Here is a 15168-nt window from a genome sequence, read left to right as displayed (position 1 = left end):
CCACCCCCAGGTTTGCACACCTGCAGAATAAAATATTAGGGTAATTCAGCTTTAAATGCTTGAATCAGAGCTATTCTCAACAAGGGGGGACCTAAGTTATACTAGGTTGCATGCAAGTTGAAGTATCAGAATGGTAACTTTGCTGGATACAATATTAAAAATTCACCGCTAGCCGGTGGGCAGACTCTTGTGGCTCTCAGCCAACAGCCAAGCAAGCCAGGTGAGCTCCTTGATCACCGTCTTCTCCACCGAGATAGTCCTAACTTATCCTCCATCTTATTCTTTATTTCCTCGGTTCTTCACAGCACATGCAAAAAAAAAAAAAAACTCGCCCAGCTGTTGTCAGGTTTGATTCTTCCTCTATTTTCTGGAGAACATATAGCCTCTCCAACCTTTCCTGTCTGAGACTGTAGATGGTGCTCTGCAGATTCTGCTCAGAAATCCTCAGCGTTAGCATCGATGGCTGAATCCCATAGTTAGAAATCGAACAAAAACACCAATATATACAGATAAGTGGTCGGTGCCTGGTCAGGCCACCAGGTTTGATTTCATGTAAAACCTCTTTCTTCTTTCAACTGGAATATTTTTTACCAGACATTTATTTTTTCATCTTAGCCAAGGCTGATTAGCATGATACTCGCACAAGGTTTATATGGAAGTTCAAACTGTTTCTAATCTATGATAAATTATTAGCAAATCCTCTTAGGTAAAACCAGAGATGATTTTGTTTCTTTGGGCAAAAATTACAGCATAAACCGTAATATTCCCTCCACATACAGGCCAATCATCCGAAAGACTTGAGCGCAGTCCAGTTTTCAGGGTTAAGCAGCAGCATCAAGCATAGAGACCTGCGGCTCTCACCCTTCTCCCAGAGCAGGGCTCTAATTCTGGGATGCATTTTCCCCTGACTCACTGGGTGTCAGCTGGAGTGATGAGATATTTAGCAGGGGAGGGATAGGGAGCTCCTGTCTCAAGGGGAATGGTCTCCAACGATGAGACTAACCCTCTGCCTCTGATTGCATTTCTCTCATCGTCTCCTCTTCTTTATCTGTCGGCGGAAAGAATAACGAGGGAAAATGACTGGTGGAGAGGAGCGTAGATATGGCTGAGATGCTGTCAGACAGGAGGCATGCTCATTCAGCTGTTGAAGTCAAGCCCCGGCCCCTAGGGGAGGGGTTGGCTGATTTAACTCACTGAAACCCATACGTACATATACAATAAAGATGTTAAATCTTCTGACAAACAGAGCTTCTTTTGAATTGGACAGAAACTAAGTACATATTTGTTTTAATGTTGTTCATCATATTTCTAGATTATTTTTCTGAGAAATGCCACTGTTTTTTCTTTTTTTTTTTTGTTTGTCATCCTGCAAAGCCAAACATTTTAAACAAAAACATATCTGCATGGATGGAATGATTTATGTATGTCCGTAGATGTTGGTTTGCAGCGCTTTCGAAGAAGTGGAAAAAGAGAAACACGATGGGAAGTTATTCATAATCAAGAGCGGAGTCTTGGATTCTAATATATATTGTAGTAAAGAAAAATGTTCAGTATGTTGCCATCTTGGTTAACGGTTTACAATCTGGAGAAGAAAGCTGCAATGTTTAGTTCAAATTTCCAGCAGCCTACACTTTTTACAGTCATGTTGGCAAGAAGTGACAAACAAGTTTAACTTTGCAATTATAGTTTATGTTTCTATGTTGAGTTTTATGATGGATATAGATTTATGTACAGTAGCTCTTGGACATTGGTTGCTTTAGCTCTCATTTTCAGTCCAGTTCTTGTACTTAACCAAAGGCGTGTGAGGCTTTTGTTTGCTTCACAGTAACCTAATGATTATTGAAGTATACAAAGGCATCTAACTCGAGGGATGAACCAGTGCAGTACATAGGACAGCCATAGGACTGTACATAACAGACAATAAACAATTTTGAATTGTATCTTGGCAAGTGGAGGAAAAAAAATATAGTGGCAGGCCTAAAAAACTATCTGCAACAGAGGAACAGTATCTAAAAGTGATTTACTTAAGAAAAAGGGAAAAAAAAGTCTAGCAATGACCTGACACAGGACCTGAGAGATGCATCTGGACCCTCAGTTCATCCATCTACTGTTCACGAAAGCCTCGTCAGAAATGGATCTCCATGGAAGAGTGGCTGTCAAGAAGCCATTCTTAAAGCAAGGAAACAAGGAGAAAGGGCTGAGGTAGGCCAAATGATGCACGAAGTGGACTGAAAACCAGTAGCAACAGGTCTTATGGAGGGATGAAGCCTCCCCCGAGCCTGGACCTCAACATTATTCAAGCAGTGTGGGATCATCTTGACAGAGAACAGAAAAAAAGGCAGCCAACATCCAAAGAAGAGCTGAATGAGGGGTGGCTCGAGACTTTTGTGCTGTAATTCTAAATTTTGGTTTCTTCAAATGGCACATTCTCCACCTGTACAGACACCTCCACTCACTCGGTTGCACACACCCGACACACTCCGTCTCTCAACTCTAAATGTGTCGCACCATCTGCAAAGTAGCCAAATCCCTTCTCTCCTTCACCGAGTGCCTCAAACTAAACGTTTCAATCAAAAGGTTTTTATCCTCCTGTGGCAGATTGCCCTTGTTTTCCAACGGATTTGCCCCCAGTTAAGCTTTGATTGCACTGTGCGAGTAATGGTGTGTTGCGATGGATTATCACTTTCAGCTTCACTGTAACCGTCATCAGGAGTGTTGTGTTTCCTTTTGTTGTTTCTAAGTGTGTGTGCTAGATGTCCAATATGTTATTCACTTCACCTGTGTGTGTTCATTTACTGCGCTCGCTGTTTCTTTCTCTCTCACACACACACAGAGCAGCCCTGCGGAACAGAAATCCACAAAATTAGATGCACTTCTTATGATTGTCCACATCTCTAAATCTCCCTCTTGCCCTCTCACCCTCTCCTGGTTATCCCAAACACTGTCTTTTTTCTCACTCACTTACACTCACACCCCCACACTCTAACACACACATCTCTCTCCATATGAGATGATGAAATAGTTGGAGAAGTCGGGAAATCTGAGTCTGGTGAAACCGTTTTGGACTCAAAGATAACTGAGCCCTTGTGGGTGGAAAGAAGAAAGCCCACTGGCTTTCGTGTCAAGCTTCCTGTGCGACTGTGTGCGTGTCCTGTGTCGCTGAGTGTGTTAATACGAGTGCCGGTGTGTGAGAGGGAATTTTACAGGGTCTTTTTAATTGAGAATAGATTTTTGTCTTTGATTTCTGTGCTGAAAGTTATGGTTTTTTTCAGGCAGAAACGTGGGTTGATTGGTCTTTTTGGATGTACTTTTTAGGTCTTTTTTTTTTTGTCTTTTTCTCCATCAGTGCAGAAACTTTAATTTCCCTACTTTCATTACACACAATAAATACATGAACTATTTTTACCTATTGGGTGTGTTTTCTTCCCACTTTTATCCTGCATAGTAAACAAGTGTGTGTGCACCTACATGTTTAAAGGTCTTAACCATTCTTCCTCTCCTCTCCATTTTCCTTCTATTTCATCCTCCTATACCGCTCCCTTCCTCCCATTTTCTCCCTTTTACCTTTGTCCTCCCCTTTTTTTTCTTACCTTGCTTCCTTGTCTCTTTTCTTCTCTTCCTCTCTCCTTTTTATTATTTTCTCCTCTTTACTCTTGTTTCCTCCTCTGTCCATCTTCCCTCCTCTCCTCATTTTATCCTTCTTTTGTGTCTCAACTTCCCTCTTCTTGTATCTATTTTTCCCCTTATTCATGTTCTCTTCATTTACTTTTTCTCATCTTCTCTTTTGCTTCCTTCTCTCCTTTTTTCTTTTTCATTGTGTTACCTCTTTTCTTTCCTTGTCTCCTCACCTTTCTCCTTTCCACTCTTTGCACCTCTCTTCTCCTCCCCCACAGGGCTGCTCGTCTCCCATCGTGGTGAAGTTCGCCGACACGCAGAAGGACAAGGAGCAGCGGCGTCTGCAGCAGCAGCTGGCGCAGCAGATGCAGCAGCTCAACAGTGCGACCACCTGGGGGAGCCTGACGGGCCTGGGCGGCCTCACTCCGCAGTATCTGGCTGTAAGGGCTGCCGCCGCGTTGCCCACCTCCACCATCACCTCCTCCACCTCTTACTGCAGCCCCATGGCCAACGCAGCCGCAGTCAGTGCCCCAACTGAAAAAATCCCAAAATACTCTTCTGACCTTCCGCCTAATCTACCCTTCTTCCTTTTGTTCTGTAATTTCCTCCTCAGCCCTGCCATTGTTCCTCACCTTCATATTTGCATAGAAAGGGAATGAGGTGTCTGCTTCGGATTTAAGGTTGCCAGTTGATTATATTTCAAGCTTAAAACGTAAGAAAAAAAATGTCAGAACAAATAAAAACATGAAGGTCTTTATTATTATTTGAAACACTAAAGTTCTGCATGAAGTGGTAATGAAAGTCTGACTGCGCATCAATCAAGGTTCGCATTCAGTATGAAAAAGGACACAATTTAGATTTTCAAGGTATCGATAAGTTTGGAAAGAAAGGAAGGACAGTATAGACAAATATTGAAGACTGAATTTTTTTAAATTGAATAATAAAATGCTTTAAAGGATGCACGTTGGTTAATGGACTATCGTTTGGAAGCCCCTGAGTTTAACGTTTTGGCCGTTTTTGCCATTGCAGACGGAGATTTTGTGGTGTGGTATTTTCCTGCAGCAATAAATCAGCTGAGAAAGAGTTCTGGTCAGATCAAGCGTAATGTTTTTGGAAAACAAAGGCATGTGAAAAAGAAACCATCTTTCAGTTCAATATTTAGGGAAACTGCAAAGAAAGAACAGCAGAACTGTCTTTATACTCGGCTCTCTCAAAGCACCGTAGAAAGGTACCAAATCCCAGCATCCGTGACCAAATTAGTTTGCAAACAAATAGTCGCGTATCAACCAGTTTTTAACAGAGCCTTACAGTTATGTAGTTATTAGATAAGTGAACAGACTCTGTGAATAAACAGGATTGGAGTGGTACTTAGTAGTTCGTTTTTGCTTCTTATTCATAATTGACAAAAAACACAGTAAAATATTTGATATGCAGACAGGAAAATAACCAAATAGGTAGGTAGTATCGGTTAGTTTGCTTCAACTTTGAGCAGGTGTTGCTTCTATTTGCTGCTGATGTTTTTTTTAGCTCTGCTGCTTGGGGAGAAACATTTTTTCCCTCACATTCGTGTAAGCTTTTAGCATGCAGAGCTGCAATGTTCGGGCAATTATTCATCAATTCAGTATAATAGCACACATTATCAGAATGTAGCAAATACAGTCAGACGAATCGAGAGTAAAGTCTTTATTTGAGTCTGAAGAGGTATGGAACCCTCAGCCTACAAGAAAGAATAAAGATATACAGTGTTAGAAATTAGTTTGCATTGCAAAATGATCACACCCTTGTTTGTCTTGTTACTGTATCAAACCGTTTTATCTTAGCATTCTGCTTACATGCTGCAGTTCAATTATCGAACACCAAATACTTTTCCGTAATCCAAACTTCAGACTCGGCAGCCTGTCGTAGTTACATTCAGGCCGCTTCAAATAGAAGTGGATACGCAACACAGGATTGTTCTCCGACCTTAGCTGAAGAGTTCGGTGGCATTAACGCCTTGTTGCACCACCAGAATGTAGAGTAGCAAGTGCACAGTAATGACTTTTACTCCACAAACCATTGAGTGTGTAATTTCCAAGAGTAGGTCTTCTCTGAACATACAGTATATACTTTAATTTCAGGATGCCTAGAATCATTCAGAAACCCACTGATCCCCAATTTGAGTAGAGGCTTTGCTTAACAGAGTCTCATTGGTTGATTTGATTGATTTTTAGACACCTCATTCTCTTCCCCTTTCTCTCTTGCATTTATAGACTCCAAACTTTTCCCCCAGACAGTTCTGGCGCCTGATACTTGACTCACTGCTGTGCAGTTTCTCAATTAACAACCCAAATTTCCTCTAAGACGCACTTCTCAAAAGTCTGGGATTTCAGTTCTTGACTTGCACAAGTGAGGGGAGACGGTGCTCACACAGACATCCCTTTCTCGTTTGATATTGATTTATTAGGGGGAAAATTTGGCTCCCACATTTTTCTGCTCCTTCAATCCTCTTTCTCAGTTGTTTGAACAGATTAAGCTCTATTCTGGAGGAAAGAAAATCACACAATAGAAACAAGATGTTAATTTGCTGTTAATTTGAGCCTTTGAAGAATGAGTTTTTGACAGCATCAGTATTCCACTTTTGTTTGTGGAATCTAATTAGTCTGCTAGATTAGAGCTTTCATGCACAAGTTGTCTGGGAGAATCATGATGGAATATAAACAGTGTTCGCTTAGAGGAGAGCTCATACTATATTAGCAGCTCATTTACTCATCGAGCGCTAATGCAAAAATCACACCGAAGTTTAGTTTTCTGTGGTGTAGACATGTGCTAAGCTTCCAGTATCCACCTAGCTCACTTTGTTTCTTTTTTCCCTTTTTTCTGTACTTGTCTCTTCCTCTCTATCCTCCTCCAGTTGCTTCAGCAGGCGACCTCCTCTGGCAACCTCGGAGCCTTCAGTGGGATCCAGCAGATGGCTGGTGAGTCGAAAAATCAGTCGTTAGACTAGTTGGAAACCACAATCTACCGCTGCAGTGGATTCTTTGTTGCGCCTCTCTGTAATTTTTTTTCCACAGCCTTCTAAGAGAGGACCAAAGAGCATAACAGATGAACTCGCGTGGTGGAGTAAGGAGAGATCGTTGCCCTGAAGATTTATTAACTGTTGCTAAGATTTGTCTTGATCTTTTAATGAGGCCAGACAAGAGTTGCGCCCAGGGCGTGTAACAGTAGCACCGAGGCTTTGTCAGGGATGGATGAATCACAAGAAAAGAGGAGAGAAAAAGGAAAAAGGAGTGCATAAAATGGTTAAAAGTGGTGCGTGTCTTGAACTGCAGGCTGGCGCCATCTACTGCTGTCTTCCTGTGGAGGGTCTGTGATCTGTCATCTGCACATCCATGTTTCGTTTCAAGACTCTGCATATTCAGAGCTAAATTAAGCCCTTTTTTTTATCTATTTAATGCCAAAACACTGGCAATTCAAAGGAGAAAATAAAGTAAGCAAGTCGGTGAAATCGGCCTGCCTTGCAATGATTCTGTCTGGTAAAAGTTTTCAAGTTCTTAAAGGAAAGGAAAGGAAGTGAAGCTGCTGCAGTAAATATGCATATTGTATTAACTCACTTCTGTATTAATCTAAGCCTTGAGTGAGCCAAGAAGCTCTCCTGTTTAATTTTAAACAAGATAAAATCTGTGTCTTTAAGAAATATAATTTTTAGGGCTTTAAGCTTAAGTTATTTAAGACTTACAGAAACCCATGGATACTCGTCATCTCCATCTTCTCTCTTGCCATTATACTTGTCCCCTCTTCTTCAGCCCTCTCCTCGTTTTTTTTTTTACTTTAAGCTTCTTTTTCCATAAATTCCCCCACCTCCCCGCCTCTCCTGTCACTGATTCTTCGTCTCCTCTTCACACCCCCCCTCCAGCCTCCTTTGCTCATCATCATTTGCTCTTCTCTCAGCGAGGTCTCAGGTTTTAATTGAACAGTGGACGCACAAAAAAAAAAAAAAAACGGAAAGAAATTACCAGAAAATGAGAAAGTGGCGAGTGCCATTTTGTACCCTCCTTGTTTTCTGTTATGTTCTCGAGTTGCAAGCCTCACTGTTTCCTGAATTTTTTTTGGCCTCTCTGCTGCCGAGCTCAAGTACACATTTTCCTTACGAACGCACACTCGCAGTGACAAATGGGCTCTGGGATTTGGATCTGAGGGAGAGGAACGGCATCTGAATCTAGAGATCTGTTGGTCCACCATCTGCGCTGGTAAGAAGGACAGAGTGAGCATTAGTGATTGGCAGGAGATGTGAGACAGCTGAATGACATCTGGTCCCAGTCTTTAACACGAGGAGCTGCAGAGCTGAGAGGCTTCAATTACACCAATGAGCATTCAATTAGATGCAGCCAACGCCAGCCTGGTGCAGAATGGAGCGCTCGCGCACACACGTGTCCTTGCACACATATGTAGTCACACACTTACATGCTCACGTACCATCTGCACAACCCGGATACTCGGTCTCTGATGTGGGAAATAGTGTATTTGTCTCGTAGTATCTCCCTCTCTGCGCCTTTGTTTCTGCTTTATTCCACTCTAACACAGTTGTTGTTTTTTTATCTCCTGCCTGCTTCTTTTCTCCTTATAGCTGTCTTGAAAATGTATGTTCAGTGAGGGAGATGGCCTTTGACAAATCCAAATAAGAACGGATGAAGAGCTGCTCTGAGAAAAGGTGGAAAGAGGCTGCACGTAGAGAGTAAGATGGAGATGGAAAGAGAGCTAGCGCTGAGGAAGACAAGAGTCTGGGGGGAGGGGGTGACAATAGAAAGAGGGAGGAAAAAAGAAATGGAAAGTAAAGAGGGTTACAGAGGGAAGGGGTGAGGAAAAGGGAGGAAATATTGTGCAATGAAATGTTGAGAAAAATAATAGAAGACAGAGAAAAGGAATGGGAAGAAAGTGGGTATTGAAAAAGGAAAGGGAAAAGGGATAAGAAAGGAAATAATGAGGGAGGAAGAAAAGGAAATGCTGGACATAAAGTATTAAGAAAGAATGGGTGGGAATGTCACAAATAAAGGCAATAAACTGTAAAAGAACTGAAAGTAGGGAGCATGTGGAAGCAAGGAAGAGGAAGGAAGAGGGGGATAGAAAAACAGAAACGATGGTGGAAGTGACGAGGAAGTGGAGAGCAGGGAAAATTAAAAGCAAGGCAGGAAAGATGGATATAAGACCCCTGCTGGGTATAAGCAGGGAATTGGAGTGCAGGCAGGACTGAGGAGTAAAGAACGAGTAGGACAGAGGAAGGAACAGAAAGGAAAAGGAAAGACAGAAGAGAATACAACACAGTGGCACCACGACACACTCCAATGATCATTTGTTTGCATTGTGAGTGTCAGGTGGTCTTAGACCCATCAGGTCTATCATCCACTTTTCAAACCCACAGAGAAATAAAATTAAAGGCATGAATCAGAGCCTTCTCTCAAGTCTGTACTTTCTAGCAAGACCAAAACCATCTGTCTTCCTGCTCATTTGCTGCATTGCCTGCCATATATATATAGATATATATATATATATAGATATAGATATATATATATATAAAACACAGCGTCTGGATTAATGTGAGCTCTGAGCATGTGTTCGCAGAATTTGATAGAAGGAGTGACGGCTGTTTTTATTCCCGCCTGGCATAGAAACAGAAATCCATTTCAGCTTTTGATGCGTGACAGAAAATTGGAGAAAATTACTCTGAAAACAAGATTGGTTTTGGCTGTGGCGCGCTCCTAAGTAGCACACGCGAGTAAAGAAGTCGCACACATGCAAACACAAATGTGCCTGCTCGTTACGGCGAGCACACGCGACCGCTGTTTTTTTTTTTCCCCACCCTGCAACTCTTGTTCATACCACTCACACATTTCTCCGGCGGCGGCGACAATCTCAAAACAAGAGTGGAGTGTTGAAAGGCTGGCAGCCTCTTTCTTTCTTTCTTTCTCTCTCTCTCTCTCTTTCTTTCTATTTTTTTTTTATACATTTAATCTACCAATCAGAGCTGTGAATCCAGCCATCTGTTGTGATTGGCTGTGCTCAGTTTGGTTGTCTGGGTGAAGGTTATCTTTGTGTGGAACTTCAAATCATTCACCACTGTGTCAAACAAGATGGATCTTGTTCATGGTGTCTTATTTGTGTGTGTCCTTTTGTAAATATGTGTGTGTGTGTGCGTGTGTGTATTTCCATGATACTGTATATACAACCAGACTGTATATACGACACATAGACCCCACATTGACCACCCTCTAAAGATTAACAAGTTCATGAGTGAGAGGAATCCTCTCTGTGGTAAGACCAAGTTTTGCTTTGATGACTGATTCTGTTTGCTTTATACTGACTCCTCATATAATGCTCACACTTGCATTGACACACATGTTCATGAAGGGAGGTGAAAGGTTGAGTTGTACCCACAGAGGGTGTTTTATGGCCTCTGCTTCAGTATCATTTAGGTGTTGGCATGTAGTCATTAATTATGTTTAAGCACAGGCCCATATGCTAATGTCAGAGAGGAGGATTAACAATGAACTACATCAGCCTGTAGGAGTCCTCAAGTACAGTGTGGCTACTGAATGGATAGCATTTAGAGTTTGAATCATTTTACATCATAACTGGAGCCCAACTCACATGAACAGATTTTTTTCTTTAAGGTGTAAATTTTCAGTTTCTGTGTAACTGTGATTTTGATTGCAGGGCTTATCGTAAAATACACTTTCCTCCTGCCTTTAAAGCTCAAATTAGGGAAATTACTTCTCGAAATGTTAATATTTATGGTAAAATATTATTTCAGTGGGAATCTGTTGGCCTACCAGAAATGCAGTATCGTAGTTCTTAACTGTTTTATAGATTGTAAATGGCTCATGTAAATGAGCCATTTAGATCCGGAGATATGAAATGTTTCTACGGTAGCTCAGAGCGAATAAACCAAAACGCTGGCTCTGGCTCTCTTTGTTGCAATCTGCACCTCTGCAGCTAGATGTCACCACATCATACTAACTAGAACTGGAACTGGAGGAAAAAGACTCAAAGGCCAGTGAATCCAGTCATGTAGGTTTCTAACTAGGTGAAATGACACAAAAATATCAAAGTGGCAGCCATGATAAGAGCTTTAATAATACCATAGATTTGGCTAATTTTTCTCTTTTTTGAATAACAAACACTGATAAAGAAATAATATTGTATTTTTTTATGTAATATGACATAAATATATAATTTTGCCTCCACAGAACATTACGATAAGAGGGAAAGATATAATGGGGAAAGTACTTGATGTGCTTTTTGTGGGATATTTTTCACTACAATAAATCCAAATTGCAGCTTAGGAAAGGTGCACTTGGATTCTCAAGAGATTCCCTTTGCCATCTTAACCTCATGATGTTTACAACAAGAGCTAGGAAAAGTGCTCTAGAAAAGATTGTTTTATGTTTTTATTCTTTATTTATCCACGCTAGGCTGTAGAAGCATGATGGTGCAGCCTTCTAAAACAGATTAAATTGGACTCCACTGGTTCATTCGGAGATTGTAAAAACACATTGATACTTACTTCCACGTGAAACAAAAATGATGAATATTGAATTGCATTTCTGCCAATAGATCCCCTGAATGTTACACGGTGCTACTTCTGTAATGTAACGTTGGAAAAGAGTATTTTAAGAATACACATTTTTGGTTTATCTGCAGGGATAATGCTCATCATCATCGACAAATAAGAACTATAAATGAGTATTAACCCAAAAGATTATTGGCCATTGCTGTCATCTTGAGGTAGATTTTAAAAAGCCACATGTGAAAACTAAAAATCTGTATCTTCCTTCAAAAATCTAATCGGAGTCAGGCTCCACTCATGACCCAATAATGCTTGCATAAAGGCCCTCATTCACTTGTTAAACATTTATTCATACACATAGAGTTAGCAGAGCAATGTAGGAATTCTAGTTAAATGAAACATGGCAATAAAGTCCATAGAAATATTGAAGGAAGGTCGGTTCCCTCTTGTAGTTCTCAAAGCCTCTCCACTGTGTTATTTAAACAGAAAAATAAAAGGCTTAACCAAATCACTTTATTTCTGCCTCCAGAGCAGCTCTGCCTCTGAAGAAATTCACCAAACCCTAAACCGTACAACAGCTGCTTTTAGTTATTTAGACACATTGGGGACTTATTAGCGAAATCAGCTGCAGTAGTGTTCACTTTCACACTCTACAGATTCTTCACTTTTGCAAAGATTTTCGAACTGTCTAAAGAGAAAGCAGGAAGCAGTTAAAGGGATTTCCAGGAATATATATAAAGGGAATCCACGGTCCTCACTGGTTCTCCTGTTCACCTCCGGATACCAAGCCTCAGTTTTGTCCTCTGGTACACTGTCCCGGGCCAGCCAGGCGACCCAGCCGCTCCCCAGGTTTGACACCACCCTCTCTGGCTCCTCTCTCCAGGTATGAGTGCTCTGCAGTTGCAGAACCTGGCCACTTTAGCGGCAGCGGCGGCAGCGGCCCAAAACTCAGCCAGCCCCTCCACTGCAAACCCCCTGTCCTCCAACGCCGCCTCCCTGGGAGCGTTGGCCAGCCCAGGTAACACCGCAGCCACTCAGGTTGTGGGGGTCTGACGTCGTGTGTGGTTGGGGAGGGAGGGGGGGTGCCCAACGCCTGCCTCCGCTCTCCACCGTTACCATTACCAGTGTTGTCGCCCCATGATCCCGGCACATCACCATCAGCCAGTCACCGTTGCCGAAACATCTTCACTGTTCCGATCTTCGTCAGTGTTGTTGACCTCCTCCCTGGAGCATTCCCATGGTGTGTGCATTCACTGTCACCTCACACCTTCATCTTAATAGCGACACCATGCTGTTGTTGTTGTCGATGCGCCGCCTTCCAGCGTCCTCCTGTCTTTGAACACCTCACTTCCTCATCATGTAGCCCACGTCATCCCATGATACACGCACTGTATATGTGTGCGCATGTATGTGCGTTTCGTGCTTAAATGTTTCTGTCAGGTTCAGGTGTGTGTACTTCTATGTTCTATTTTCAGTGATTTCTTTCCTTGTGCCTCACCCCAGCGGCTCTAGAGACCCATGTAGAGCAGCAGTTGTTGTTTCCCGGTGGATGGGGTTTGTCTGCACCTCTGTGTGTGTTGGTATTGTCCGTGCTCGTAGCTGTGGGTTTAAAAACCACCAGGTTGATGTCTGAACCTTGCTTGGGTTAAGTATCACCACCTTTAGATCTTCCTCTACCTTTCCTCCCCACATTGCTCCATCCTGTCTCCCTCCTCCTCCTCTCCTTGTGTTCCTTCTCGTTGCCCTCATCTCCTGCTGCTGCCCTCCTTTTGACAGGCTCCCTGTTTCTGCTCCATCTTTCTCCCCCTCTCATGTCGGCTCGGCCTCGCTCCAGCAGCGCACTCCCAGCAGAGCATGAATATGAAAACCACCCCCTCCCCCCACAGCCGCCACTCTTCTTCCTCCTTAACGCTCGCGCCGCTCCATCCCACTTCGAATGCCCGTTCTTGTCTTGTCTCTCCTCCTTTCCTCGCTCCTTTCCTCCATACTTTTCGCTCTTTTATCCTAGCCCCTTTCTCTCTTTATGACTCCAAATGTCAGTCCAACCTTGAATAGTACACACTCAGGTTGAGCCACTCAGTGTGAATGAATGGTGATATACTGCATGTGTCAATGAAACTGAAAACGTCACACCAGTTTGATAAATATAGACAATTCTGCATGGAGACAGGCCAGCGTCTTTGTTTTGCACTATGTGCTGACATAATGCTCCCTTTGCCACACCATCTCTTAATATATTCAGCGGCAATCCTGCTTTGTTGGCAGCGCTTTGATGAGCTGAAGGGTAAATGAATAGATTAAATCTTTGTTTCTGTTTTTGTCTAAGCAGGAATGAGGTTGCAAGCTTCGTGCACCATATTTCCCACCATCTCACCCACCACTGACATAGCAGTTCATGTATGGCACGGATTTCACATCAGTGTGTGTTCAGACGTCTGTGTGTGGGAGTTTGTGTCCACTGTGTTGAATTCATCTGTCGCCTGTTAGCTTTCATCGATTTGACTTACTACAGGGGTAAAGGGATTTAACTGTACTGTAAATCAGAATTCCCAATGGTTCTCAATAAAATAACATTTTCAAGAGTTTATTTGTTGCCTGTCAGTACATACAGTATGTTTGCTTTTTTTGGAGGATCTTTGTTTATCTTGAATGAAGAAATCTTCTTTTTTTCCCATCATAAACCATGCAAAACTCTGCTTTCATCTTCATAGAATTTTATACACAGGGCTGTAAGGTGGTGGAGCCACAGCTTGTTAATTAAAAGTTAATTAAAGGTGCTACCTGTAATATTTTTAAGCATCAGCGTGCCATCAAATCAACTGAGACACACTGTTACAGATTAACAAAAGAACCGTGCCAGAGTTGGGAGAATTGGTTTCCTCGAGATCACATTTCCCTTGAACAGTGGGTGCCTTTTGTCAGAGAATTGTTCAGCTTTCCTTATTCACTCTGCCTCAGTTAAGAGGATAGATATTCAAAAAGCTTTAGCTGTGTTTGGATGAGAAGAACAGTGTCCTGCTTAAGCAGATTTGTTCCATAAATCCTGACTGACCGGGCAGATGTTGCAAACTGGGGGGAAAAAATTAGCTGCTTTTTAATCACTGTTAATTTAAGGTTTTAACCAGCAGTAATGATGCTGATTTTTCACTACAGGCACACTTTGCTTGACATGACATGACGTATTAATCGTTCTCCTTAGATAACACTGGATTGCTATGCTGCTTTGTTTCAAGGAAAAAACTCATTTTTTTAATTAATTTTAAGATTTAAACTCATCCGATGAGATTTAAATCCACTGAGTGTTCTTCAAGGCAACCAACTAAATAAACCTTGATATTATTTGTATGGAAACAGGGAGCCAGTGTGCACATATAAACATGAAAAAAATGACACTTTCTTGATGCTGAATTTCTACACGTAGCACCTAATTACATCATGTTGCATGAGAGGCTCCACCTCTACACAAGTTGGCTTAATAATTATATAACAAGTCCACATCTTTGTGTCCTGCTTTCCACCTCAATCCTCACCTCTCTTCTCTTTTTACTCTCTCCAACCCACCCTCCCTTCCCTCCCCTTGCCTTCTCCCTTGCAGCAGGCACCACAGCCAGTTCCAATGCCGGCGCCATGAACTCTCTGACCTCTCTGGGCACCCTGCAGGGCCTGGCAGGCGCAACCGTGGGCCTGAACAACATTAATGCACTAGCAGGTAGTGTCAACAGTGAGTATTCACCCTGCCATCAGCCACTCCACCTCCAACCATCCCCACTTGACGTCATCGCCACAGCCTGTAAGTCAGAGCAGAGAGACGCTCTTACAGCTACCAGACAAGGCAGACGTTGGGGTTTGATTTGTGACTTCGCGTTGACTTATCCTAGTTTTTTGTTGTTTTTTTTCTTAATCAAACTGTCAAACATCCTACTTCATCATTTTAATTTGACAAATCTAATCTAATAGTGCAATCTTGCACAGAAACCACACGTACATCTATTGAAACTGATTTGGCACGGAAG

General features: G+C 42.3%; 1 protein-coding gene across 20 annotated transcripts in view; it reads left to right on the top strand.

Annotated features, from left to right (window-relative positions):
- The window catches only part of celf2 (cugbp, Elav-like family member 2), a 216429-nt gene that overhangs the window by 187441 nt on the left and 13820 nt on the right, over nt 1-15168 (top strand). For 6 of the 20 annotated variants that reach the window (XM_072377041.1, XM_072377040.1, XM_072377029.1 and 3 more), the window contains 4 exons: nt 3894-4136; nt 6506-6569; nt 12039-12173; nt 14751-14876. In XM_072377041.1, the coding sequence (XP_072233142.1) occupies nt 3894-4136; nt 6506-6569; nt 12039-12173; nt 14751-14876 (568 nt within the window). The remainder of the gene's footprint in view (nt 1-3893; nt 4137-6505; nt 6570-12038; nt 12174-14750; nt 14877-15168) is intronic. The other 14 variants (XM_072377031.1, XM_072377033.1, XM_072377047.1 and 11 more) reach the window with 9 other exon arrangements.

This window comes from Leuresthes tenuis, unplaced genomic scaffold (assembly GCF_036924035.1).
Source record: "Leuresthes tenuis unplaced genomic scaffold, fLeuTen1.0.hap1 SCAF_23, whole genome shotgun sequence".
Taxonomy (NCBI): Eukaryota; Metazoa; Chordata; class Actinopteri; order Atheriniformes; family Atherinopsidae; genus Leuresthes; species Leuresthes tenuis.
Note: the sequence above shows the minus strand (reverse complement) of the source record. Positions and strands in the feature narration are given on the sequence as shown.